The 26,524-nt window shown below is 48.2% G+C and overlaps 2 protein-coding genes across 4 annotated transcripts in view; one reads left to right on the top strand and one right to left on the bottom strand.

Moving 5' to 3' along the window:
* Nucleotides 1-8,047, bottom strand: part of KRTAP10-11 (keratin associated protein 10-11) — a 48,806-nt gene extending 40,759 nt beyond the window's left edge. The window contains exons 1-2 of the mRNA XM_016938647.3: nucleotides 5,405-8,047; nucleotides 5,187-5,296 (exon numbers count right to left, since the gene is read on the bottom strand). Coding sequence (XP_016794136.1) covers nucleotides 5,187-5,296; nucleotides 5,405-5,908 — 614 coding nt within the window. The 5' untranslated portion in view covers nucleotides 5,909-8,047. The remainder of the gene's footprint in view (nucleotides 1-5,186; nucleotides 5,297-5,404) is intronic.
* Nucleotides 8,048-13,986: 5,939 nt separating this feature from the next.
* Nucleotides 13,987-26,516, top strand: LOC738211 (keratin-associated protein 10-5). Of its 3 annotated transcripts, none has more exons than XM_009441473.3 (3): nucleotides 13,987-14,605; nucleotides 25,755-25,928; nucleotides 26,040-26,516. In XM_009441473.3, the coding sequence occupies exons 1-3, from the start codon at nucleotides 14,072-14,074 to the stop codon at nucleotides 26,514-26,516; spliced, it is 1,185 nt and encodes a 394-aa protein (XP_009439748.3). In that variant the 5' UTR covers nucleotides 13,987-14,071. The 3 variants fall into 3 exon arrangements, with proteins under 3 accessions (XP_009439748.3, XP_009439758.1, XP_009439753.1); XM_009441483.2 differs by lacking the exon at nucleotides 13,987-14,605 and having other exon boundaries at nucleotides 25,683-25,928; nucleotides 26,040-26,123; nucleotides 26,211-26,516; XM_009441478.2 differs by lacking the exon at nucleotides 13,987-14,605 and having other exon boundaries at nucleotides 25,683-25,988; nucleotides 26,085-26,516.
* The last annotated feature ends 8 nt before the right edge of the window (nucleotides 26,517-26,524 follow it).

Raw genomic sequence — 26,524 nt, 5'->3', positions numbered from 1 at the left:
CAAATGACAGGATTTTTCTCCTTTTCATGGCTGAATAGTATTCCATTGTGTATATATGCCACACTTTCTTTATCCATTCATCAATTGATGAACTGAGATTGATTCCATACCTAGGCTACTGTGAATAAGACTGAAATGAACATGGGAGTGCAGACCTCTCCCCAACAGAATGATTTCAGTTATTTTAGATATAAACCCGGAAGTGGGATTTGTGGATCATAGGCAAGTTCTCTTTTTAGTTTTTTGAGGAACCGCTATGCTGTTTCCCATGGTGGTTGAACTAATTTAGATTCCCACCAACAATGTGCAAGACTTCCCTCTTTTCTGCATCCTCCCTGACACTTGTTCGCTTTCATCTTTTTGATGAGAATCATTCTTACAAGTGTGAGGTGATGTCTCATTGCGTCTTCAACGTGCATTTTCCTGATGACTAGTGATGTTGAGTATTTTAAAATATACCTGCTGTCCACTTAAATGGCTTCTTTTGAGAAATGTCTGTTTAGGTCTTTTGCCCATTTTTATTTATTTATGTCGTTTTTGTTTTTTTTTTTTTTGAGCCAGGGTCTTGCTCTGTTGCCAGGCTGTTTGTCCATTTTTAAATTGGGTTATTTATTTTCTTGCTACTGGGTTGTTTGAGTTCCTTATTGTGAGTAGTAGCCCCTCATCAAATATATGGTTTGCAGATATTTTTTCCCAGTCCATGGGTTGTTTCTTCATCCTGTTGATTGTCTCCTTGGCTGTACAGCTTTTTCGTTTGATGCAATCCCGTTTGTCTATGTTTTCTTTTGTTAGGTGTGCTTTTGGGGTCCTATTCAAGGAATAATGGCCTGGACCAATGTAATGGAGATTTTCCACTATGCTTTCTTCTAGCAGTATCACATTTCAGGTCTTATGCTGAGGTCTTCCATGCATTTTGAGTTGATTTTTGCATATGATGTAAGGTGAGGGTTCAATTTTAGTTTTCTGCACATGGATATTGAGTTTTCTCAACACTGTTTATTGAAGAGTCTGTCCTTTTCCCATCATTTGTTCTTGGCACCTTTGTCAGAAATAAATTGACAACAAACACTTGGGTTTGTTTCTGGGATTTCTATCCCATTCCATTGGTTGATATGTCTATTTTTATGTCAGTCCCATGGTGTTTGGATTACAATAGCTTTAAGGTATTTTGAAATTAGGGAGTGTGATGCCTCCAGCTTTGTTCTTCCTACTTAAAACTGTGTTGGCTATTCAGAGTCTTTTATGGTTTCATATGAATTTTGGGATTGTTCTTTTCTATGTATTTGTAAAAATGATATTGAAATTGATAGAGATTGCATTGAATCTGTAGATAGCTTTAGGTAGTATGGACATTTTAACAATATTAATTCTTGTAATCCATGAATATGGGACATTGTTCCATTTATTTGTGTCTTCAACTTCTTTCATCAATGTTTTGTAGTTTTCAGTGTACAGATCTTTCACCTCCTTGGTTAAATATCTTTCTAAACTCTTTTACATGCTATTGTAAATGGTGTTGTTTTCTTAATCTCTTTTTTGGATCATTGTTCATTGTTAGTATATAGAAATGCTATTAATTTTTGTATGTTGATTTTTTAACTTGCAACTTTATTAAATTTGTTTATCAGTCCTAATAGTTTGAAGACTAACAGGTAGAGTCTTTACAAGAAAAGAAAACTACAGGCCAATGTCCTTGACGAATATAGATGCAAAAATCCTCAAAAAAAGACTAGCAAACTGAATTCAACAGCACATTAAAAAGATCATTCACTATGATCAAGTGGGATTTATCCCAGGGATGCAAGAATGGTTCAACATATATAAATCAATAAATGTGATACATCACACTAACATTAGGGACAAAAAACACATGATCACCTCAATAGATGCAAAAAAGCATTTGAACAAATTCAGCATTCATTCATGATTAAAACTCTCAAGAAAACAGATATAGAAGAGACGCACCTCATCACGATAAAGGCCATATGCAACAAGCCCACAGCTGATGCCATACTCAGTGGTGAAAAGCTGAAAGCTCTTTCTCTAAGATCAAAAACAAGGCAAGGATGCCCACTCTTGTCACTTCTATTTAACGTGGTGCTGGAAGTTCTAGCCAGAGCAATTAGGCAAGAAAAAGAAATAAAAGGTACTGAATAGAAAAGAAAGAAGTGAGACTGTCTCTGCTGATGATGTGATCTTATACAGAGATCTCATTATTTTATCTTTGACATGTAAGTCTAGGGTTCACCCCTAGTTAATTTTTGTGCATGGTGTCTCGATGGTAGGTGAGATTGGCTATCTTATCCTATGATTTTTGGCCATTGGACATCTTATCCTATAATTGCATATTTCCATCTCTTTTATTCGTTTCTTTTTATGTTTTCTTTATAAATTCTGAATTTGAATCTTTTGTTACATACTGTGGGTGAAGGTCATCAGTGCTGGTTCAGAAACCAACAGAAGTCAACATGTCAATGGCTTAAGCCCACAAGGCCTTCCCCACTCCTCACATTGCCATCCAAGCATGCCGCGCCCCTACCTTGTGGACCCACTCTCTGACACGTGAGCCTCCAAGATAGCCCGGCAAGGAAGAGAGGCAGCAGGGCTCCCACAACCTGTGGCGTGGAAGTGGTAGACATCTCTCCATGCACATTTAACCAATAGAAACTCATCATGTGGCCCTAACTAACTGCAGGTGGCTGGAACCTGCCAGCCCACGTGCCCAGGAGGGAGACAGTGAGCCCGCAGTCTCCCCATGATGCCCCACAGGTGGCTTCTCTGGGATGGGATTGGTGGAAACTTTGATTGTGTGCTTATGCTTTTGTGTGCATTTTGCTGCATTCAAGATTGTCAGTATTTTCTCTAATGATTTGTGCCTTTTGCATTTTTTGTGAGATATTGGTTCTTTCACCAGGGATGGCAGTAGGTATTGTTGACCGGGGCAAATGGTGAATGTCCAGGTGACAAAGGGCAGTTTCAGCCACCATCAGCTTCTGTGGTGCAGCTGAGAATGGCCCCTTGGAGGAGGCTGCTTCTCTCTGCTTGGCCACTCTGGCACGCCCTTCCTCTTGCAGGAGGTTCTGAAGTTCCACCACCTGTTGCCCTTGGAAAGGAACTTGATGTTTCTCCCCCACAGCACACCTCCCATGAAGTTCACACCCGGGGCATGGGGGGAGTGTTTCCCCAGAGGCTCACATGCCTGGATGCTTGCTGGGGCCATGCCTAGGGGAGGAGCCGAGTCTGGGATCCACAGAGGAGGACGTGCTTCTCTGAGCAAGGCCCCTCCATCTTGCCGTCTGTGGGATTCAGGTGCCTGTAGTTGGGGGACTCACCACAGGGTCCCCTTGGTGCCTCCTGGAGAACCAGAGGGGAGCCAGTGACGCAAAGCCTGGGATGCTGACTTAGGGTGTAGCCCTGGTGCCAGAGAGAAGCCTGGCTCATTTCTTCTGCACAGGGGCCGGGGTAGGGGCAGAGGAGTGCCAGGTGGGACATGTGGGGGCTTATTCCTTGCCAGCTGGTGCTCCAGCCCCACGCCAGAGTTTCAGGCCACAGCCTCTGTGGCCACCACAGGGGAGGGACAGCTCGTTGCAGGCGCAGGACGGCTCTGCTCCTCATGAAACCCACGATGGCCTGGCCTCACCCAGCCTCCTTCTCTGTCTCCACCCCCTCTGGAGCAGGAGTGAAAGGAAGCACTACCAGAAATGCACCCAGCACTGTCCTAGGACAGCATTGTCATTGCTTGGGAAGGGCAGCTTGGGGTCTGTGTCAGGGTCCCGAAGACCACCCAAGACGGCGATTCTCCAGGAGGACACAGGCCACGCAGGTTGTGGTACTCACGGCTGTGATTTCCCACAGAGAGGACACTGAGCAACATCGACCAAGGGAAAGGTTCCTGGGGCCGAGTCCAGGGGCACCAGGCTCAGCTTTGGAGGCCTCTCCTGGGGTGGGGGTCACGCAGGACGCGCCTCACTCTCCTGCAAGCAGCTGGGACGCCGCGCCTGCGATGTTGGGGATGCCCTGCCCGGTGATGTACCCGGGGACTGGTCACGTGAGCAGCTTCTGCCTGGGCTATGCCAGAATTCCAGACTCCCAGCGGGGATGTGGGTGTTCGGCCTAAACCACGTGGTACAAACAGCTCAGGCCCAGTGAGGTGGGGCCGGGGGGAGCCCCTCAGAAATCCCAGTTCCCAGACGCCAGCCAAGGGCCAGCCCGGCCAGCGGGCCTCAGGATGGCCGTCCCCGCCCACCGTGTGGACCCGTTCTGCACACGGCCATGGGGTTTCCTTTCTGGAGCCAGGGGCTGGACACAACCCAGTTTCTGGGGAGGCCCCAAAGCAGCCCCACCCAGGGCAGGTGCTGCTGTTGGATCCCTCGCCTCTCCCATCCCTCAGTCCTGCCTACCCCTCGGACATCCGTGTGGTGAGGCTGGTGCAGGGCTGCCAGGACGCCTGGGAAGGACAGGGACCTCGTGGCGTGGGAGCAGCCCAGGACCACCTGCGGGTGGGGGGCATCAGGCAGGGGTCTTTGGTTGTGAACAACAAGAATGAATTCCAGTTGTACTTATTAGGAAAGGAGTTTATTAGAAGGGTCTGACCTGCTCCCGTGGTCAGGGAAGACAGAGAAAGAGGCCCAGGCCCACAGCAGGGGAGGAGCAGGGCTTGCCACTGAGCTGGGGACAGTGACGAGAAACCCACAGTTGGTACGTGTCTACCCTCGTTTCTCCCCACACCGGGCCATGGCCTGGGAGCACCCGCTGGCCTTGCTGGGGTCACTGCCCACCTGTTGCTGGGGAAGCAGGGCTGGGTAATTGGGGGAAAGTCAAGACTTGGAGAAACAGCTGAGCTGCTTCTAGGAGGAGAAGCACACACTGGATGGCCAGCTGACCACTGACGTCCACTGCAGGGCTTAGGAGCGGGATGTGGAGAGCCGTCAAGGGTAAAGAATCCAGGGGTGCAGGTGGCAGTGAGCACTCAGGCTTTGGATGATCTTAAGGAGATCACTCAGCAGCTGGACTTCTGGGTTGAGGTGGGGCCACAGCAGGCCGGGCGGGAGCATGCGGGGTGGCAAAGGAGAGACACACAGGAGGCTGGGCGGCAGCAGCTGGCCTGGCAGGAGGAGGTGGGGGCGCAGCAGGAGGGGACGGGCACACAGCAGGCAGGCCTGCACATGGGGCGGCAGAGGAGGGACACGGAGGAGGAGGGTCTGCAGCAGGAGGTGGTGCAGCAAGCCGGCTGGCAGCTAGACTGCTGGCAGCATGAAGTGGAAGCCCCAGAGCAGACAGGCACACAGCACACAGGCTTACAGCAGACGGGCACACAGCAGCCCTGCTGGCTTTGGGAGGAGGTGCAGCAAGCTGGCTGGCAGCATGAACCGGAATCATCAGAGCAGGTGGGCACACAGCAGACGGGCTTGCAGCAGACAGGCACACAGCAGGCCTGCAGGCAGGGGGAGGAGGTGCAGCAAGCTGACTGGCAGCTAGACTGCTGGCAGCATGAAGAATCCCCGCTGCAGACGGGCACACAGCACACAGGCTTGCAGCAGACAGTCTTGCAGCAGACAGGCATGCAGCAGGCCTGCTGGCAGGGGGAGGAGGCGCAGCAAGCCAGCTGGCAGCTAGACTGCTGGCAGCACGAGGGCGTGCAGGAGCTGGTGCAGCCTGATTGGCAGGGGCTGGGCTCACAGGTCACTTGGCAGCAGGGGCTGGACACACAGCTCACTGGGGTGCAGACCAGGCTCAGGCAGGGGGCTGGGGCGCAGCAGCTGGGGGCGCAGCAGGGGGGCTCGCAGCAGCTCTCTGGGCAGTCGTCCACCTGCCAGGAGTCGGAGTAAGAGTCACAGGAACCAGGAAGGCAGACGCGGCTGCCGTAGCTCAGGTCGCTGGAGCAGACGGACATAGTGGACGCGGCCATGCTGGGGATTGAGCTGGAGGAGATGGGAGTGAGTGGGTGAGTGAGCGAGTGAGTGAGTGAGTCCGTGTGTTAGGTGCTCAGGGATGTTGGCTTTTATATGTCTCCCTGGCCTGTTGTCCCAGCTGGAGTGTCAACAATTCCCGCCCCTTCCTTGTTTGTGTTTAAAACCTAGAGAACGCTTATTAGTGCGAGTTTCATGTTTAGTCCTATGAGATGCCGTTCAGTTTGTAAAGTCCTGAGTCTATATTTGGTTCCGTTGACGCACCCTCACCTACCTTTGGCTCCAGAGCATAACATTGAAGTAGACAGGGTGTAATGTCTGCAAATAGAGTGTCCCGGGGGCCTGTGCTGGCTGCAGGAGAGATCCATCCATCCTAATCCCAGCACCTGTGGGCCATCGCCAGGGGACTCTGCTTGTCTGGGTGGCTGTGGCTTCTGGAATGCCAGGCTAGAGAAGCCCCTGTCAATGATGGCATGAGGGTGGAACATTCCTAGAAGTGACTCCCCACACTCTCTCTGGTGCATGAAGTCCCCCCAAGGGCTTTAGAGCAAGTGGCAAACGGGAAAGGGTGGACAGTGGTGTGAGCCATTTCCCGTCAGGTTCACAGTAGTTCCTGGGGGGCCGTGCGCCCCCTCTTCCATCTGGGCACTTAGGGAGGCCCCAGATCCCTGTATGGGGCCCCCCATTTCCATTTGGTTTTATCCCAAGCACTGCAAACCTGTAAGTCTAACCCAGAACACCTAATGCATCTCCTCCGCAAAAAGCACAGCCACTCTCAACAGCACTGCCGTGTGAAAAGCAGCAAGCACTGCTTTCGCTTGCGGTGTATTTTCTTGATTGCCAACTAAGTCCTTGGTCACCCCAGCTAGACATCTGATCTAAGTCTCCATTTCTTCTGCAAATAATATCCAATTGGCCACCACATCTTTTTGGTTGTTTCTGCTAAATGTTTCCAATTGTATCCGATACTTTTACTTCTCAAGCATTCATTTTATTCATGATGCAGTGAGTTCTCCCATGTGCTGGAAATTGCACCAGGTGCTGAGAATGTGAAGATAAAGGGGTAGTAACCCTGACTGTGAACCCCACTAGGGAGGGAGGTGGGCTGCTTGGTGCCTGGTGATGTCAGTGATGACCAGCCATAGCCCAGCATGCATGCGGCCCAGAGAAGTGGCCCCTACCCAGGGGAGAGGGCTCCAGGGGCCCTTCTGGTGGGGTTTGATGCCCAGGCAAGTCTCAGAGGCTCAGGGTGTCCTGTGTCTCTATCTGTGTTTCCCAGTCCAGGCCTCTTAACTCCCAGGGGATTTAGGAAAAGTACAAAAGGCCTCAGAGGGCTAGAAATTCAGTTACATGGTGGGATGAATTGTCTTTCTGTATATTTTGAACTATAAAAATAATATAAATTTGAGCATGGCCTGGTCCCTCCAGAGGTACAGGATCTGGTCCTATGGGATGGAAGTACATTGAGAGAGAGATAGAGAGAGAGAGAGAATGGGGGCCTCTGCTTCCATATGGGACAAAGTAGCTATGTCAGACATATACTCCTGCTGAGAACAACTTGAAAAGCTGAACAAAATGTTTTAAAAATGATTCCTTTAAAGCTCTCCTAAAAGAGCTGTTGAAGAAACTAAAGGTAATAGAATGACATCTTTAAAGAGCTGAAAGAAAATCACTGCAAACCTAGAATTCTAGACCAGGAAGAACATTGTTCAAAGGTGAAAAATGAAACAAAACGATTCTGGATAACAACTGAGCAAACTGAACACGAGCAGACCCACTCTACAGTAACTATGAAAGGGAATTTTTTTAGGCAGGATGACGGAAGGATAAAAATGCAGGAAGGAACCAGGAGGATCTGAAAGGGTAATATTATTATATTTATAATCTCTTGTGGGGTCTAAACTAGAAGTAGAAAAGTAATGCATGATGACATTAACAATAAAAGGTGAGAAGGATAAAGGGAGTGAAAGTTTTCTAAGGTTTCAGCATTGTTTTGGAAGCAGTGGAAATGCTGACATATGTTACACTTGAATAATCTAAGAATGTGTGCTATAATCTCTAAAGTGACCACTGAAGAGATAGTAAAAACTATGTATAATCAATGTATAATCAATAATGTTAGAAATAAGGCTCAGAGTCGTAAGGAAAAACGAGCACTGAGACAAAGGATTTCTCAGCAAAGCAAATTTATGTCTGTGCAGGAGGGTGTCTCCCATAAGGCTGGTTGCCACGAGAGCACACAGAACAAAGGAGAGTAGAAGTTTTTATTCCTAACGTGATCCTGCCCCTGTGTCCTTTCCCCATTGGCTGGGGTTGCACCGCACAATTTAAACTAGACCCGATTGGCTAAACATTTAAACTTTCTTAGATAAAATGGATGCATAATGGGAGAGACGGGAGAGGAGGAAGGGGTCATCTACGGGAAACTAGAGAGCCAGTCTTTTCCTAAATACAGAACGGAATGCGAGCTGGTGCTGATAATGCCAGTGATGCTGCGGCATGCCTGGGCACGTAGTAAAGTCAGAAAGAAGAAAAGGAGAAGAAAGAGAGGGGGCGGGGGTACTAGGAATTAAAGAACAAAAGGTTGAGCAGCCTCTTTGAAGAGAAGCCTTGCCTTATCTCACGAATAATGAATAGAACAGAAGAGGGAAAATAAATAATAAAAAATACTTGATGAATCCAAAATAGGAAGTGATTTTTAAAAGAAACGTTAAAAAATTGGGACAAATAGAAATTGTACAATCAGATGGCAGATAGATATAAACTAAATGATCAGTCAATAAAGTATCAGATATTCCAATTAAAATATATTGTTGGTCTGAATAAAAAGTAGAAAACCTAACTACATGCTGCTTACAAGATACAGAGCCTGAATACAAGAGCATAGAGGCCAGGTGCTGTGGCTCCCACCTGTAATCCCAGCACTGTGGGAGGCTGGGGCAGGCAGATCACCTGAGGTCAGGAGTTTGAGACCAGCCTGGCAAACATGGTAAAGCCCCACCTCTACTAAAAATACAAAATTAGCCGGGCATGGTGGTGGGTGCCTGTAATTTCAGCTACTTGGGAGGCTGAGGCAGGAGAATCGCTTGAACCCAGGAGGTGGAAGTTGCAGTGAGCCGAGATTGCACCACTGCCCTCCAGCCTGGGCGACAAGAGTGAGACTCCATCAAAAAAAAAAAAAAAAGAAAGAAAGAAAAAGAAAAAGAGCACAGAAAGCTTGAAAGTAACAAGATGGAAGAAAATACACCACACAAACACTAACTAAAATGCTAGTGTGACTTATGAATATCAGAAAAAGTAGATTTTAGAGCAATAGAGATGAAGAAAGAAATGTATAAAGCTAAAAGAGTCAACCTACCAGGAAGATGTAACAATTCTAAATTTGCATGTATCTAATTGCATAGCTTAAAATATAAAATTAAAAAATTAAAATAAAAAACTGTTTTTTAATTTTTTTAACTGGCTGAGCTAAAAGTAGAAATAGAGAAAAGGGAAAATCATAGTGGGGGATGTTAATACACCTGTCAATAATGATAGGAAGGGAAAGAAAAATCATCTCAGAGTGGAAAGGGCTATTCTAAGTTTTGAGTAAAACACCGAAGCCATTTAAAAAACCGATAAAACTAATTACATAAAAATTTTTAAATTGCAGGAGAGAAAACATTATAAACCAAGTCAAAAGACAACAATATGGGAAACACATTTCCTATCCGTATATCAGAGAAAGGGCTAATTTGCTTAATATCCAAAGAGCTCCCACAAGTTATTAAGATCAATAACAGCAACATAACAGAAAGTGAGCAAAGGATACAGAGACAATTGAAAGAAATATACATGGTTCTTAAATGAGAAAACATGCTCAGCCCCATTTAAAATGAGATAAAACAAATTTAATGGCCATATGATATCATTTTTTATATTGGAAAAAATGAAAACCATTGATTTCCAATGAAATCAATGAAAACCAATGAAAACCATTCCCAATATGGGTTGGCGAGGGTGTGGGCAGACTACCCAGATGACTTGCTGCTGGGCTGAGGATGCTCCACAGCTTTGGCAGGCAGTTTGCTGCTACACATCAAAATTCAAAACCTCGTGCCTTTGAGCCCGAATCACTAAGCAAGCATCCTGTAGATACTCCTGGGTGGATACAAGGTATGTGCAAAGGTATCACAGCCATGAGATTGTCCAGACAGCGGGAGACAGACTCTAGGGTGGCCCCATGTCCCTCACCTCCTAGTGGTCATTGGCTGTGTGCCCCACACCCCTTGAGTGTGGTTGGGACTGTGACATGTGTATAGACACAAGGAGCACAGAGAGGGTGATGGGATGTGCATGATCCCATTACATAAGGTCATAATGCTCGTCTTGGGAGGACTCTGTCTCCCTGGCTGGCTGTGAAAAAGTCAGCACATTGCGAGCTGCCCATTGAGGCCGCATGGAAAGAGATGATGGCAGCCTCCAGTTGACAGCTGGTGACAAACTGAGGCACTTAGTCCAAGAAGCTACAAGGAACTGAGTTCTGCCAACAATCACATGAGCTTGGAAGTGGATCCTTCTCCAATTGAACCTTCCCATGAGACACTCCGATACAGCCCTACAGAGACCCCAATTTAACTGTGCCTGGACTCCTGACCCACAGAAACTGAGATGATAAATGTGTGTTATTTGAAGCCACTAAGCTTGTGGTACTTTGTTCCACAGCAATAGAAAATGAACACACAGACCACATGGAATTCTATGCAGCTGTAAACAAGACAGAGATCATTATGTATTCATAGGACAGGAGCTCCATGTTTACAAAAACATAGTGGGTAGAGTATGACATAATTTGCATTTTAAAAATTTATGTGTACAGAGGCATTATATGTATGTATGTGTATGTGCATATATGTTTACACATACACAGAATGAGGTGATGTTTTGCTTTCCTGTCTCAGCTCGCATATGGTAAACAGGTGTCCTTGTTATGTTCTCCTCAGTGCCGCACGTTCCTCCACGATGCTCTGATCTTGTTGTTTAAAGTGCCCCAGTGCAGTGCTGCTGTGCTGCTGGGTGTCCGGAGCTCAGAAGGCTCCAGCACGTCTTACAGAGAAAACACATGTGTTCAACCAACTTCATTCAGGCTCTGTAGGGCTGTTGGCTGGGGCTCAGTGTTGATAAATCAACTATATAGATTCAATAAGGTGTCTTTAGACAGAAGCATTCATAAGACATGTCTATGCATTGATTAGATGATGGGAATGTTGTGATCAGAGGCTCATGAGACCATAACCCTGTGCTTCCTGTAGGAGCAGTGGTTCAGTATTTGGTTATTCGGTGCTGGTGGAGACTGTATAGAACAGAACCTCTGGGAATAATGAGAATGGGCTGTGTGTGTGCATATACGGAAGAGGCAGACAGACAGAGAGAGATGGAGAGATACAGAGAGAAAGAGAATAAATGGGTGAAAGTAGCTGCTTCCTGGGAAGATAATTGGGTTACTGCTTGTGTTCATTTAAAAAAATCACCATCTGGCCAGGTGCAATGGCTCAGGCCTGTAATCGTAGCATGTTTGGGAGGCCAAGGTAGGTGGATCACTTGAGGTCAAGAGTTTGAGACCAGCCTGGTCAACATGGTGAAACCCTGTCTCTACTAAAAATACAAAAATTAGCCAGGCATGGTGGCTTATGCCTGTAATCCCAGCTACTCGGGAGGCTGAGGCAGGAGAATTGCTTGAACCAGGAGGTGGAGGCTGCGGTGAGCTGAGATCGTACCACTGCACTCCAGCCTGGGCAACAGAGTGAGACTCCATCTCAAAAAAAAAAAAAAATCACAGATCCGTAAGTTTGGAAAAAAAGAGGAGACTTTGTTTCTTCTAAAGGGGCACAGCCTGCAAGAAAGCCATCCTGCAGGCTGGGAAGCACAGCCTCTGGCCAAGACCAGAGCCAGGAGGAGGGGCTGGGGCAGGAGCTCCACGCTGACCAGGTTGGCTGAATACACATGTGCAATAGGTTATGGAGGAATAGTGAGTATTCACGAAGGAGGAACTGAACAAACATGCATGTAACATACAACCTGTTTTCACTCTGGGGTTGTGAGATACACACTTACCCGTCCAAATCCAAAGAATGGACTTAGAGGCATGAAGAACAGTGGAAGTGAGACTTTAATGGCGGTCTTGCAAGATCCGGCGTCTGATGGGCGGGCACACCCAGCACACTTTCAACAAGCAATTTATCCCCTAGTGTGCAGGTCCCTCCCCCAGTTCCTCGCAGCCTGAGTACTATGGGGTCACAGGCTTCCTGGACGTCACCTGAGTTTCATTATCCCCTTATAAGGTTACATCTTGTCCCCTTCCCCACTTTACATTTGATTGCTCAATGGCAAAAGTTTCTTTCCTGTTAGCCATCTGTCACTTTTTCTTCTTCCCCTCTGACTTCTGTGAGTCTTATCACTCTTCCCAGATGTCTGTACTGTGTGGCTTGTCACATCTGCAAGGGAGCTGCCTGGGCTTGCCAGGGCCTGTTTTCTGAATACGGACCACTTGAAATGTACTTCTTACAGGGTGGAGTCTTATCATGTCAATGGGTCGCAATGAGGCCCTAAACCTCAGAGGTCTTCTCAGGACACAGGCCCTCAAGCGCACAACCTCTGTAAACCGGCCGGAGCCAGTCTGTGGTCGGGGTCTCTTATCAGGAGGGGGTTCCTGAAGTCAGTCTCCTGCCCAGTCAGAGCTGTGGTCATGGCTGTGGAACGTGGTCAGTTGGCATCTGCAGGTGGATGAGCTGCAGTCGTTTGAACCTTGCTCATCCTCATCGCGGGGCCAGTGCGTGTTTAGCCGCTGCAGAAAAAGCAGCAGCTGTGGCATGAGGGCAGACTCCGTCCTCTCAGTGTAGGGCACGCTGCTCGGCTCGACCCTTGCCTGGCGCGGCCTGAGGTCCTGTTTGTAATTTGATATCTTATTGCCAGAGTCTGCTCTGTGGGTCTTACGGTCTCTATTTTAACTTTAGTGCTGGGTAGTGGTTGTGTCTAAACCCTAAAGGGAGGGGGTGTAACGAGGCGTGTCTGACCTCCCTTCCTGTCATGGCCAGGAACGCAGTTTTTCGGGGGTCCCCATGGCCAAGATGGGATCCATTTAGTCAGTTGAGGGGCTTAGGATTTTATGTTTCATTTACACTGGCAATGGGTTTGCGGTGAGATCAACTTCTCATGGACCCATTTTGTGTCTTCTGTGCGGGTTCTTTGGACAGATGTCCCTTAATTTTAAGGTGGTGACACTAAGAGGGCTGGCACAGGGCTTGGAAGACAGGGCTGGGAAATGGGCCCAGCAGGAGGCTGGGTGGGGGCTGACGGGCAGCCTCGGAGAAGCAGAGCACACAGAGGAGCCACCCCAGGCGGGGACAAGGGCTGCTGACCGCCCGCTGCTCAGCACGGTTACTCTGCAGGTTCAGAACCCAAAACCACAGCCCAGAAGGCTGTCATGCCGTCCAAGCAGGGAGGGGCCAAGCCCACCGTCCTTGCCCTGGAACACACAGGTCCTGCTGCCTCCAAAATACAAAGACGAGGTGGACACGAAACAGGGCAGGAGCTGAAGAGGCTGTGGGGATGAGAAGTCGTGCAGAGCTCAAAGCCAAGAGGTCTGGGCACAGTTACAGCTGCCCCCCACCCCCACCATGCCATGGCCCAGGGCAGGTCAATGAAGGCTCCTGGGCCCCAGGTTGTCCCTCAGAAGATGGCCACAGTCCTGTGTCCCGTGATGGGGGAAGGACCACGCTGGATGAGGAGTTTTCACCACAAGGAAACTTCCTGAGGCCAGCTTCCTGCAGAGGGACTCTGTGTCCCGGGGCTGCTGGGGCCAGGGGTGGACGATGCCGCGGCCTGTGGCTCACCCAGCTCCCAGAACCCAGCTGGGACCAGGCCCCGCCCAATTCCTGCCCCCAGGGATCCACATGGGATGGGACACAGCCCAGATGTGATGGGAGATTTATGAGCTGGCCCACATCACGGGCGAACAAACACCCCTAATCCCGGCAGACTCCAGCTCTCGGCAACACGGAAGGGGAAGCTGTGGGCCCGGGGACAACAAGGCCAGGGGGAATAAAAGCCCGAGAGCCTCAGCACCTCACAGGCTCACTCCCTCACCCACTCACTCCCTCACCCTCCGCCAGTTCAACCCCAGCATGGCTGCGTCCACCATGTCCGTCTGCTCCAGCGACCTGAGCTACAGCAGCCGCGTCTGCCTTCCTGGTTCCTGTGATTCTTACTCCGACTCCTGGCAGGTGGACGACTGCCCAGAGAGCTGCTGCGAGCCCCCCTGCTGCGCCCCCAGCTGCTGCGCCCCAGCCCCCTGCCTGACCCTGGTCTGCACCCCAGTGAGCTGTGTGTCCAGCCCCTGCTGCCAAGTGACCTGTGAGCCCAGCCCCTGCCAATCAGGCTGCACCAGCTCCTGCACACCCTCATGCTGCCAGCAGTCTAGCTGCCAGCCGGCTTGCTGCACCTCCTCCCCCTGCCAGCAGGCCTGCTGCGTGCCTGTCTGCTGCAAGACTGTCTGCTGCAAGCCTGTGTGCTGTGTGCCCACCTGCTCTGAGGATTCCTCTTCATGCTGCCAGCAGTCTAGCTGCCAGCCAGCTTGCTGCACTGCCTCCTGCTGCAGACCCTCCTCCTCCATGTCCCTCCTCTGCCACCCTGTGTGCAAGTCCACCTGCTGCGTGCCCGTCCCCTCCTGTGGTGCCTCTGCCTCCTCCTGCCAGCCCAGCTGCTGCCGCACGGCCTCCTGTGTTTCCCTCCTCTGCCGCCCCATGTGCTCCCGCCCTGCCTGCTACAGCTTCTGCTCTGGCCAGAAGTCTAGCTGCTGACAGCCCTGGATGTGATCCGGAGTCCCTTCCCACCAGGGGCTGACCTCCCAGCTGCCCCAGCAAGCTCTGCCCTCTGGCTTTGACACCCTCAGAAGATGGGACAGGCTCTTTGTCTTAGGGACCAGGATGCTCCCCCTGTCCTTCCCAGATGCTGGCTGCATGAGAGACCCCAGCTGCTCCCCCAGACCCAAGTTCTGCAGAACTAACCCCCAGCAGGCCTGGTTCCACCCTGGGCAGCACCCCCTCTAGTTCTAATAAAGCCGCCTCTGTCTCACACCAACCTCTGTCCTGTCTGTGGACCCCCGGGGGGCACAGGGTGAGGTGGGAAGTGATGCCACCCCTGACTGCAGGGAGAGTCCTGACCCCCAGCAGGCCTGGCTCCACCCCTCTGTCTCTGTCGACCTTCCATCCCGTCTGTGGACCCCTGAGGGGCATGGGATGAGGCAGGAAGCAATGCCGCCTGGTGCTGGCCTCTGTGAACCCTGAAGGCCAGTCTCCCTCTTAGCCCTGTGGGCCCCCAACCCCAGCACGTGGCCCCCCGGCCCATCTTAGGGAAGCTGCCTCTGGAACCAAGGCCAGGAGTTTTGGGACAAAGTGGACCCTGGCAGCAGCTCTGGTCCCCTGAGCTACATTCACCCTCCCCAGCTCATGGCTGCCCCCCAGGACTGGGGTAGCCCACCCGGGGCCTAGCTCCAGCCAGCAGCCTCACCCCTCCTGTTACCCCTGGGGAGATCAGCTATGGACCACAGTGCCCGTCACTGCAGCCCTTGTCTCCTCCACAGTAAGACATGGGGACCACGCCCTCCCCCAGGACTCGAGCCCAGCAGCCCAGTATTCGTGGGGTTCTGGAATACCCATTGCTCAGGCATCGCTGGCGAGAACACAGATGGGCAGGGACCATGGCACCCACTAACCAAGCCTGCAGGCCCCCCTGCCCCATGCGGCCTCGCCTAGACATTCAGGGTCCTGGCTCCCTCCTGGTCCCGTGGTCCTGGACTCTGACCCCGAGGACCCTGTCCCCGCACCCCCAGCCTCCTAGGTCTCTCCAAATAGCCTTCGGCTCTGCCTGCCACCCTCTGCTCTGGCACTCAGACGTGGTCCAGGATGCCGCGTTGGGCGAGTGGTACGAGCCGCTGCACTCTTTCTGCCAGGTCGCTGTGTGCATTTGAGAGCCCAGGTCTGCCTCCTGCCCCAGCAAATGACCCTTGCATGTCAACGCCAGAGGCCACCAGCCCCAGCACCAGGACCTCCCGGAGTCCCACCCCATGGAGCTCTCTGTGGTCAGCACAGCCGCCTCCCTCACTCCTCTCGAGGCAGACCACCCAGGACAGCCAGCAGCAGCCGTCCCCAGGGCCGGAGGCCAAACTGACACAGCCTTGTCCACCTCCTTGGAAGCAAAGCCAGGTCCCCATGAAGGGACAAATGTGGGTCTCCAGGGGCAGAGATGTTTTCTTCCTGCCCTGGTTCTCTGGGTAGCTGGCAGGGGCCGAGCCTTCATCCTAGGGCTCCAGGACCATCCTGGGGAGGGGCTCCCCACACATGCGTGTCTGAGCCCCACCCACCTCACTATGCCCACTGATGGCTACAAGGTCAGAACAGAGAGCCAGGTGGAGGGCCCGGGGCTGGCTGTCTGACCTCCTCCATGTTTGTCATTGTCCCCACCTGCCCTCGTCCGAGGCACTGACAGGACCCAGCCTGTCTGGCCATCCCCAGGGAGGACACCTCCTGGTGGGGGGGTCTCACATCTGATCCCTGCTCTGGGTCCTCATTCGATGTGTCTTCTGCTTCATCAGAGCTTCAACTCCCAGTGAAAGCACCTTGGAAAACCGTCCCTCAGAATGGTCACTCACAAAGTGACCCTGTGATCCTGCCACTCCAGTTCTAGGCATCTACCTCAGAGGAATGAAACAAATGTCCACACACAGATTTGTGCGCCCATGTACACAGCATGACTGACAGCAGCCAGAGACTGGTGTACCCATGTACACAGCATGACTGACAGCAGCCAAGAAGTGGAAGGAGCCTAAATGTCCAACAGAGGACAAAGCAAAACACAGCCCATCCACACAAGCAAAATGTGGCCCATTCCCATGGGGAATATTATTCAGCCATGAAAAGGAATCCAATACTGACACAGGCTACAACATGCATGAGCCTTGAAAGCATGATGCTTAGTGAGAACCCACATGTGGTGACATTCTATTTTGGTTTTTTATTTTTTTATTTTTATTTTATATTTTATTTAGGTTATTGGGGAATAGGTGGTGTTTGATTACATGGATTAGTAATTTAGTGTTGATTTGTGAGATTTTGGTGCACCCATCATTCGAGCAGTATACACTGCACCCTATTTGTAGTTTTTTATCCCTCACCCCCTTCCCGCCCTTTCCCCCTGAGTCCCCAAAGTCCATTGTGTCATTCTTATGCCTTTGTATCCTCATAGCTTAGCTTCCACTTATGAGTGAGAACATATGATGTTTGGTTTTCCATTCCTGAGTTACTTCACTTAGAATAATAATCTCCAATCTCATCCAGGTCTCTGTGAATGCCATTAATTCATTTTTTTTTATTACTGAGTAGTATTCCATCATATATATATATATATACACACACACACACATACATATATATACACACATACATATATATATAACATATATCTATATACATACACACACATATATCAGTTTATATATAATATATAAATATATATATTTTATATATATATATATATAAAAGTTTATCCACTCGTTGATTGATGGGAATTTGGGTTGGTTCCACATTTTTGCAATTGCGAATTGTGCTGCTATAAACATGCGTGTGCAAGTATCTTTTTTGTATAATGACTTCTTTTCCTCTGGGTAGATACCCAGTAGTGGATTTGCTGGATCAAATGGTGGATCTACTTTTAGTTCTTTAAGGAATCTCCACACTGTATTCCACAGTGGTTGTACTAGTTGACATTCCCACCAGGAGTGTAGAAGTCTTCCCTGTTCACCACATCCGTGCCAGCATCTACTATTTTTTGATTTTTTGATGATGGCCATTCTTGCAGGAGTAAGGTGGTATCCCATTGTGGTTTTGATTTGCATTTCCTTCATCATTAGTGATGTTAATCATTTTTTCATATGTTTGTTGGCCATTTGTATATCTTCTTTTGAGAATTGTCCATTCATGTCCTTAGCCCACTTTTTGATGGGATTGTTTGTTTTTTTCTTGATAATTTGTTTGAGTTTGTTGTAGGTTCTGGATATTAGTCCTTTGTCAGATGTACAGATTGTGAAGATTTTCTCCCACTCTGTGGGTTGTCTGTTTACTCTGCTGACTGTTTCTTTTGCCATGCAAAAGCTCTGTAGTTTAATTAAGTCCCAGCTATTTATCTCTGTTTTTATTGCATTTGCTTTTGGATTCTTGGTCATGAAATCCTTGCCTAAGCCAATATCTAGAAGGGATTTTTCATGTTATTTTCTAGAATTTTAATAGTTTCAGGTCTTAGATTTAAGTCCTTGATCCATCTTGAGTTGATATTTGTATAAGGTGAGAGATGAGGATCCAGTTTCATTCTCCTACATGTGGCTTGCCAATTATCCCAGAACCATTTGTTGAATAGAGTGTCCTTTCCCCACTTTATGTTTTTGTTTGCTTTGTCAAAGATCAGTTGGCGGTAAGTATTTGGGTTTATTTCTGGGTTCTCTATTCTGTTCCATTGGTCTATGTGCCTATTTTTATACCAATGCTGTTTTGGTGACTGTGGCCTTATAGTATAGTTTGAAATCAGGTAATGTGATGCCTCCGGATTTGTTCTTTTTGCTTAGTCTTGCTTTGGCTATGCAGGCCCTTTTTTGGTTCCATATGAATTATAGAATTTTTTTTGTAACTCTGTGATGAATGATGGTGGTATTTTGATGGGAATTGCATTGAATTGCTTTTGGCACTATGGTCATTTTCACAATATTGATTCTACCCATCCATGAACATGGGATGTGTTTCCATTTGTTTGTGTCGTCTGTGATTTATTTTAGCAGTGCTTTGTAGTTTTCCTTGTAGAGGTCTTTCACCTCCTTGGGTAGGTATATTCCTGAGTATTTTATTTTTTTGCAGCTATTGTAAAAGGGATTGAGTTCTTGATTTGATTCTCAGCTTAGTCGCTGTTGGTGTATAGGAGAGCTACTGATTTGTGTACATTAATTTTGCATCTGGAAACTTTGCTGAATTCTTTTATCAGTTTGAGGAGCTTTTTGTAGGAATCTTTGGGGTTTTCTAGGTGTATGATCATATCATCAGCAAACAGCGACAGTTTGACTTCCTCTGTACCGATTTGGATGCCTTTTATTTCTTTCTCTTGTCTGATTGCTCTGGCTAGGACTTCCAGTACTATGTTGAAGAGAAGTGGTGAGAATGGGCATCCCTACATTTTTCCAGTTCTCAGAGGGAGTGCTTTCAACTTCTCCCCATTCAGTGTTATGTTGGCTGTGGGTTTGTCATAGATGGCTTTTATTACATTGAGGTATGTCCCTTGTATGTTGATTTTGCTGAGAGTTTTAATCATAGAGATGCTGGATTTTGTTGAAAGCTTTTTCTGCATCTATTGATCATGTGATTTTTGTTTTTAATTCTGTTTATGTGGTGTTGAATTGTGAATGTTAAACCATCCCTGCATCCCTGCTATGAAACCTGGTGGGATTCTATTTGTATGAAAGGCTCAGAATGGGCAAATCTACACAGAAAGAAAGTAGATGAGTAGGTGCCTGAGGCTGGGGGAGGGGCACATGGGGAGTGGTGCTGATTGGTGTGATTTTTTTGGAGGGAGGAATGCTGTAAAATTATATATTGGTGATGGCTGAGAAACACTGGGAATACGCTAAAAATAAATGGATTATGTCCTTGCAGCAGGTGAGCTTCACGGCTTATGAATTTTCTCTTGGTCAATTTTTTTTAAAAGCCTAAGCCCTCTGTTTGGGCTGGCTACTCCCCAATGCCTCCACCTCCCCTTCATCCAAATAAAAATGAATGGTACCAGAACAGTGATAGAAAACAGGCATGCCATCTGCAGACCAGGTCAGTAAGGATTTTCTGCGACAGACAAGACAAAAAGATCGGGTTTTCTTGACTGTAAAATTCAACAGAAAGAAAGGCAGAAGGAGGACTGAAGACAAATGGCTTTTCCCAGAGATCCTGACACAGGGACAGCACATGAGGACAGCCATGGGCACTCAGGCGTCTTTAACTGAGGGTTGAGTTCTAAAGAAGAACCGCCTGGTGCCATGAGTCCAGCAGGAGAGCCAGGCAGGCCAGGGGTGGCCCAGGAGGCTCCCAGCCTGGGTGCTAGGATGGAGAGGAAGAGACCACACCCCAGGAAGTTCTGGATGCCAAAATGAACCAAAGCCCCTGTACTCAGCCAGCAGCAGACAAGGCCCCATCCTGAAAGCCCCAGTGTCAGGAAGTTCTGGATGCCAAAATGAACCAAAGCCCCTGTACTCAGCCAGCGGCAGACAAGGCCCCATCCTGAAAGCCCCAGTGTCAGCTCTGTGAGAAGAATACATGTGTCTACGTGCAGAGAACCTTTCAGCAATGAAAGCCAAACAGTTTAGACCCTCACTTAAAAACGTGAACAACAACTAAGGGTCCTCAGACGCACGAGGAAATCACAGCATGACAGAGAAGCAAAGTCTAAACAAACAATAATGCATGAAACAAAGAGGCCATTACTCCATGAAACAAGAAGAGAGTGCTACCAAAAAGGAGAAGGAGAAGAAAGGAAAACACCTTGGATTCCTGGAGACTGAAATCGTGACACTCCAAACATATGGAATTCAATGGCAGTCCTCATAACAGACCCTAAGGCAGAAGAGCTGACACCATGACCCCCAGTTCAGAAAATGACTGAAACCCAATGCAGAAGGACAAAGAGATGAAGCCAAGAAAAGCCTGAGGTCTAAGGGAGATGAACCCAGAAGACTCAGGGTCTGTGATCCTGGGATCACAGTGGGGAGAGAAGCCAAGAATGGAAGAAAATCATCAAACCCATATGGGAATAAAAGTTCCTTGAACTAAAAGAAGATGGGACCGAGAGGATGAACACAGCTGATGACAGTGACTAGGGAGGGGTCTGGTGAAATGAATGAAGTACAAGGAGAGAATAGTGCCAGGTTCTGGAAAAAGGAAAAGCTTCACAAGAAGATTAAAGTTATGCAAATCTGAGACACATTGGTGGCCCAACCTCTACTAAGGTGGAGGGAAGAAATTCTGCACCTAGACTCTGCTGTGGCAGGTGTCAGCAGGAGGGCTGTTCTTAAACAACAGGGATCCAAAAAGTTTACCACCCATGACGCTTTCTGAAACTTTTACTCAACAATCTCTAATGAGAAGGAACACGACCCCCTCTTTTCAAATGTCCACAAAAATCCGCAGATGCTCATCAAGGAAAATCTAAAGAAAATAAAAATACAGTCTAATAAAAATAAGCAGGCATTAAAGATTGAGAAAGAAATATGCCCACAGATTCAGAGATTTTTGTTTTTATGTAAAAGAAAGTAGCATGGGTATGTTTATCCTAAAATTTGAAAATATAAATGAAATGGACTGTGTTCTAAAAAATATAAATTACCAACACTGAATAACAAAATGAAACTTTTAATACAATGATGTCCAGGAAAATATGGAAATGGTATTGAAAGATATTCTTCAGAAGGCAGACTCAGATGTTTTAAAGGTGTATATCGTCAGCCTTCAATATAAGACCTTCCTGTGATACTTGAAATATTCCAGAGCTCAGAAGAAGACAGAGATCTTCTGGATTCCTCTAATATACGACTGGTGAGACCCTGATGCCAAAACCAGGAATAATTGTGTGTGTGAGAGAGAGAGAGGGAGAGAGGACTGTAAATCAATCCCATTTAAAAAGATAAAGCAAGAGATTCTATGTGCCTATGTTAAAGAAAAACTAAGCTGTTACATACAGCCATTATGGAAGACAGTGTCAAAGCTCCTCAGCAAATTAAAAATAGAACTACCACGTGATGAGCAATCTTGTATATACAAGACAAACTAAAGCCAGATCTCAAAGAGATACCTGCACTGCCATGCTAACTGCAGCACTAGTCACAACAGCCAAGATATGGAGGCAACATAAGTGCCCATCAGCAGATGAGTGGATAAAGAGAATGCGGTGTATACGCACAATGGAATACGATTCAGCCATAGAAAGGAGGGAGATCCTGTCATTAGTGGCAACATGCATGAACCTGCACACACTATGCTAGGTGAAGTGACCCAGGCCACAGAAAGACAAATACTGCAGACCTCGCTTATATGTGGAATCTAAAAAAGCCAAGCTCGGCAAAGCAGAGAGTAGAGTGGGGGTTCACAGGGGAGGGGGTGCAGGGAGTTTTCATTTTTTATAACTCTTTAAATATCCTTCCAGCGATTATTAATACAGGTGTGCAAGAACTGTGTGCTTCATCCACTTTGATGTTGATGACAGGATACAGCTTCAGCTGTGCAGGATGAGTCAGTTCTGGAAACCTCATGTGCAGCACGGGGACAGTTGACTGTAACACAGAACGCAACATAGTAACACCAAAATCTTCTAAGAGTCCATCTTAAATGTCTCATCACAAAATAAAGGTAACTGCATGGGTGATGGACATATTAATTAGCTTGACCGTGGTAATCATCACACAATGTGTACATTTATCAAGACATCCTGAATTTATATAATTTTTATTTGTCAATTACATCTCAATAAAGCTGGGGGAAAAGGGATAATGAGCCATTATCAAGTAATGTATATCTTAGATCGCAAGTTACAAAGGGTATCATTAACTATACTCATAAAATAGAAGTAGAAAAGCCACTGGAACACTCAGTAGATTAATACACACACATTCACACACACACATACATGAACAAACTCACTCCTTCTTTAAAAGCCTGAGGCAAAATTCTTGGTAAACTAGAGTGAAAAAACACTGCATGCACGAGACCAAGGCTTTGTGACAAACCAGCCAACACCGGCTTAGTGCGGAGCTGCGGGAGGTGCTTCTGTTAACTTTGGAAACAAGACCAGAGGGCTGCTGTCATCGCGTCTCCAGAGTTGTGCTGGGCAGCCAGCCACGACGAAAGGGAGTCAAATAAAACAAAAGACTACATTTTGGAAAAGAAGAATCCAAACGTGTGTCACTTGCAGAAGACACGGCCGTGGGCCACCCTGCCCTCCAGACTCACATCCCCTCCCAGCACCTCCCTCCCCCAGCCAGGGCTGTTTAATCCCTGCAGCTCAGCTCACTCAGATCCCCAGAGTGTCTGCTTGATTTAAGAAATGATGTGATCTGGCCGGGTGCAGTGGCTCACATCTGTAATGTCTGCACTTTTGGGAGACTGAAACGGATGGATCACTTGAGGCCACAAGTTCGAGACCAGCCTGGCCAAAATGGCCAAACCCCATCTCTGCTAAAAATACAAAAAAAAAAAAGAAAGAAAGAAAGAAAGAAAAATAGCTGGATGTGGTGGCCCACACCTGTAATCCCAGCTACTCGGGAGGCTGAGGGAGGAGAATCGCTTGAACCCGGGAGGTGGGGCCTGCAGCACCACTGCACTCCAGCCTGGGTGACAGAGTGAGACTATGTGTCAAAAAAGAAAAGGAAAGAAAGAAAGAAAGAATAAAAGAAAGAAAGAGAAAGAAAGAGAGAAAGAAAGAAATTGGTGTGATCATTCGATTGTCCGTGGAAACTGCCATGGTGGCCCCCAGTGAAAATTTCCATGATCCAAAAAGACACGTCTCCACTGAGCGCAGGGCGTGGACTTAGATCAGGCACACTGAGACCCTGGAGCTGTTGTGGGCACAGCAATGACTGTGGAAAGACACTTTGGACAGTGATGGGTGGTCCAGACACCAGGAGAAGGGAGCGACAGAGGGCGTGGATCACAAATAGGAATAAAGAGACAAGGAATCACCACACCCATTCGATTAAGGAGGCTGCCAGAGATAGCGATGGGAAAACTAAAGCAAATTATCATACAGGCCCCAGGGCTTGTCCCAGAAGCCATGTCAGCCTTACCACATCCCACTGGCTCAGGACCACCTCCCTCCCTGCCTGCCACTCAGGAAGCACGCACTCTTCTGGGAGCTGTGTGACGGAACGGAGCCATTTATGGCCGTGAGGGAAAGGAGTGAGAGCTCGCGGTTGTCAGGTTCACTGCCGGCCAGCTGTCCTCTTTCAAGGTTACTTATCTTCTCTCATCATTTCTGCAACTGTCAAAATGGGCTGCAGAGTCACCCCTCACACGGTGGCTGATGTGGAGACCACACCTGTGCCGTGCATGTCTGTAGCACACCCGCTGATATGACGTCATCCTAGCCTTCCTGGCTTTCCTGTCATTTCCTGAAAGGAGCATCGAGTCCTTCAGTCCCAGAAAGTGGGTTAAGCACACAGTTCTTGCACAACCTCTACTAATAATCACTGAAAGGATATTCAAAGAGTTATAAAAAATAAAATCAAAATTGTCTAACAAAAAGGGAGGCTCTTTAAAATCCTTTATATATTTGTAGAAAAGAGAAACAGATGGAAACAAATTAGAATATAAACTGGATCAGGACCCCAATGCCCTAGAATAAAATAGTCTTTTACTCAGAAAATCAAATGAACTGCCACCAATGAGCATAGCTTAACTGATGTCCAGTGAAACGAGGGGAAAAACGTTTAAATGCTCAACATAACATCATTACAGTGAGCCAAAAATATATTTCATTCATCGTGAGACAAAATCAAAGTCACAAAAGGAAAGACCTCGAGAGATAAGAGTTGTTTTTAAGAGCGCAAAACACTTCCTGAGTCTCCACATTGAAAGGCTCAATGAATTCTAACCACAGAAAGTAAAATAATGCACACGCATAGAAACAAAAGAAGAATAAAAAGAAAACCAAATGTTCCCAGAGAGTTAAACGGAGCGAGAGAGACAAACTATAAAAAATGACAAATGACCAACCTCAGTCTCTCATCAGCAACGCTGGACACTACAGAAAAATGGTGACACAGGTTCATCATTTTGAGAAAACAGATTTTTTGTTATTATTTATAATAATAATTCTGATTTAAAACCAGAATTATATACCCAGCTAAACTATCATATAAGTGTGAGGGTAAAGTTGAGTACATTTTTAGGCAAGAAACAAATCTTAAAATGTATGTCCTAAAATCACCATATGTGAAAAAGTACTTTATCTGTCACCATGAGGAAATAAAAATGGAGAAAACCCAGAGTGCAGCTTCAAATAAAACAGAGAGAGGGCTCTGAGGGTGGCATGGAAGAGCTGAAGAGACAAGGATAAAGCACAGATCCACCAGATACCGAATCTCTGAGCATTCCCCTTACGAGGCACAAGGGGTTGAAGGGAGGGCCACTTAGCTTCATCGTACCCTCTGTGCCAGCTGCATTTTATAAGAAATGCATATTTTTCTACCTATTTATATTTTAATATGCTAAAAGTAATAAAATATATCCAATCAGTCCAAACACAGGATAGGTGAAGCTAGAATTCCTCCCTTTAGAGAAGTCTTCATCTCTAAAACCTCTACTCAACAAAAGTTTGCTTGAAATATTTTCCACCACATTTCTGGGGCTAAAATAAGAACCGATGAAGAAACACGGCCCTGCAACATACACACAAGTTTAATGAGGGAAAAACAAACAGATAAACCAGCACGAATGATGCATCTCCAGCCACCAGCTCTAAACACCAACAAGGAAGAGAAGCTTGTGGAGCCTCCTGTCGGGACAACACACGCCAGGGAGGGATTTAAAAGCCCCACAGCCCTGAGCACCTCACTCACTCACTCACACACTCACTCACTCACTCACTCACACACTCACTCACTCACACACTCACTCACTCACACCTCCCCCAGCTCCCAGCTCACCTCTTCCCCACCCCAGCATGGCCGCGTCCACCATGTCCGTCTGCTCCAGCGCTTGCCCTGACTCCTGGCGAGTGGACGACTGCCCAGAGAGCTGCTGTGAGCCCCCCTGCTGCACCCCCAGCTGCTGCACCCCGGCCCCCTGCCTGACCCTGGTCTGCACCCCAGTGAGCTGTGTGTCCAGCCCCTGCTGCCAGGCGGCCTGTGAGCCCAGCGCCTGCCAATCAGGCTGCACCAGCTCCTGCACGCCCTCGTGCTGCCAGCCGGCTTGCTGCGCCTCCTCCCCCTGCCAGCAGGCCTGCTGCGTGCCTGTCTGCTGCAAGCCCGTGTGCTGTGTGCCCACCTGCTCTAAGGATTCCTCTTCATGCTGCCAGCAGTCTAGCTGCCAGCCAACTTGCTGTGCCTCTTCCTCCTGCCAGCAGTCCTGCTGTGTGCCTATCTGCTGCAAGCCCGTGTGCTGTGTGCCCACCTGTTCTGAGGATTCCTCTTCATGCTGCCAGCAGTCTAGCTGCCAGCTGACTTGCTGCACCTCCTCCCCCTGCCAGCAGTCCTGCTATGTGCCTGTCTGTTGCAAGCCTGTCTGCTGCAAGTCCATCTGCTGTGTGCCCGTCTGCTCTGGGGCTTCCACTTCATGCTGCCAGCAGTCTAGCTGCCAGCCGGCTTGCTGCACCACCTCCTGCTGCAGACCCTCCTCCTCCGTGTCCCTCCTCTGCCGCCCCATATGCAGGCCCGCCTGCTGCGTGCCCATCTCCTCCTGCTGTGCCCCAGCGTCTTCCTGCCGGGCCAGCTGCTGCCGCCCGGCCTCCTGCGTGTCCCTCCTCTGCCACCCCGCGTGCTCCCGCCCGGCCTGCTGAGGCCTCGG

The sequence above is a fragment of the Pan troglodytes genome, chromosome 22 (assembly GCF_028858775.2).
Source record: "Pan troglodytes isolate AG18354 chromosome 22, NHGRI_mPanTro3-v2.0_pri, whole genome shotgun sequence".
In the NCBI taxonomy this organism is placed as follows: Eukaryota; Metazoa; Chordata; class Mammalia; order Primates; family Hominidae; genus Pan; species Pan troglodytes.
The sequence above is the reverse complement of the archived record's forward strand: the minus strand, read 5'-3'. Positions and strand labels throughout refer to the sequence as shown.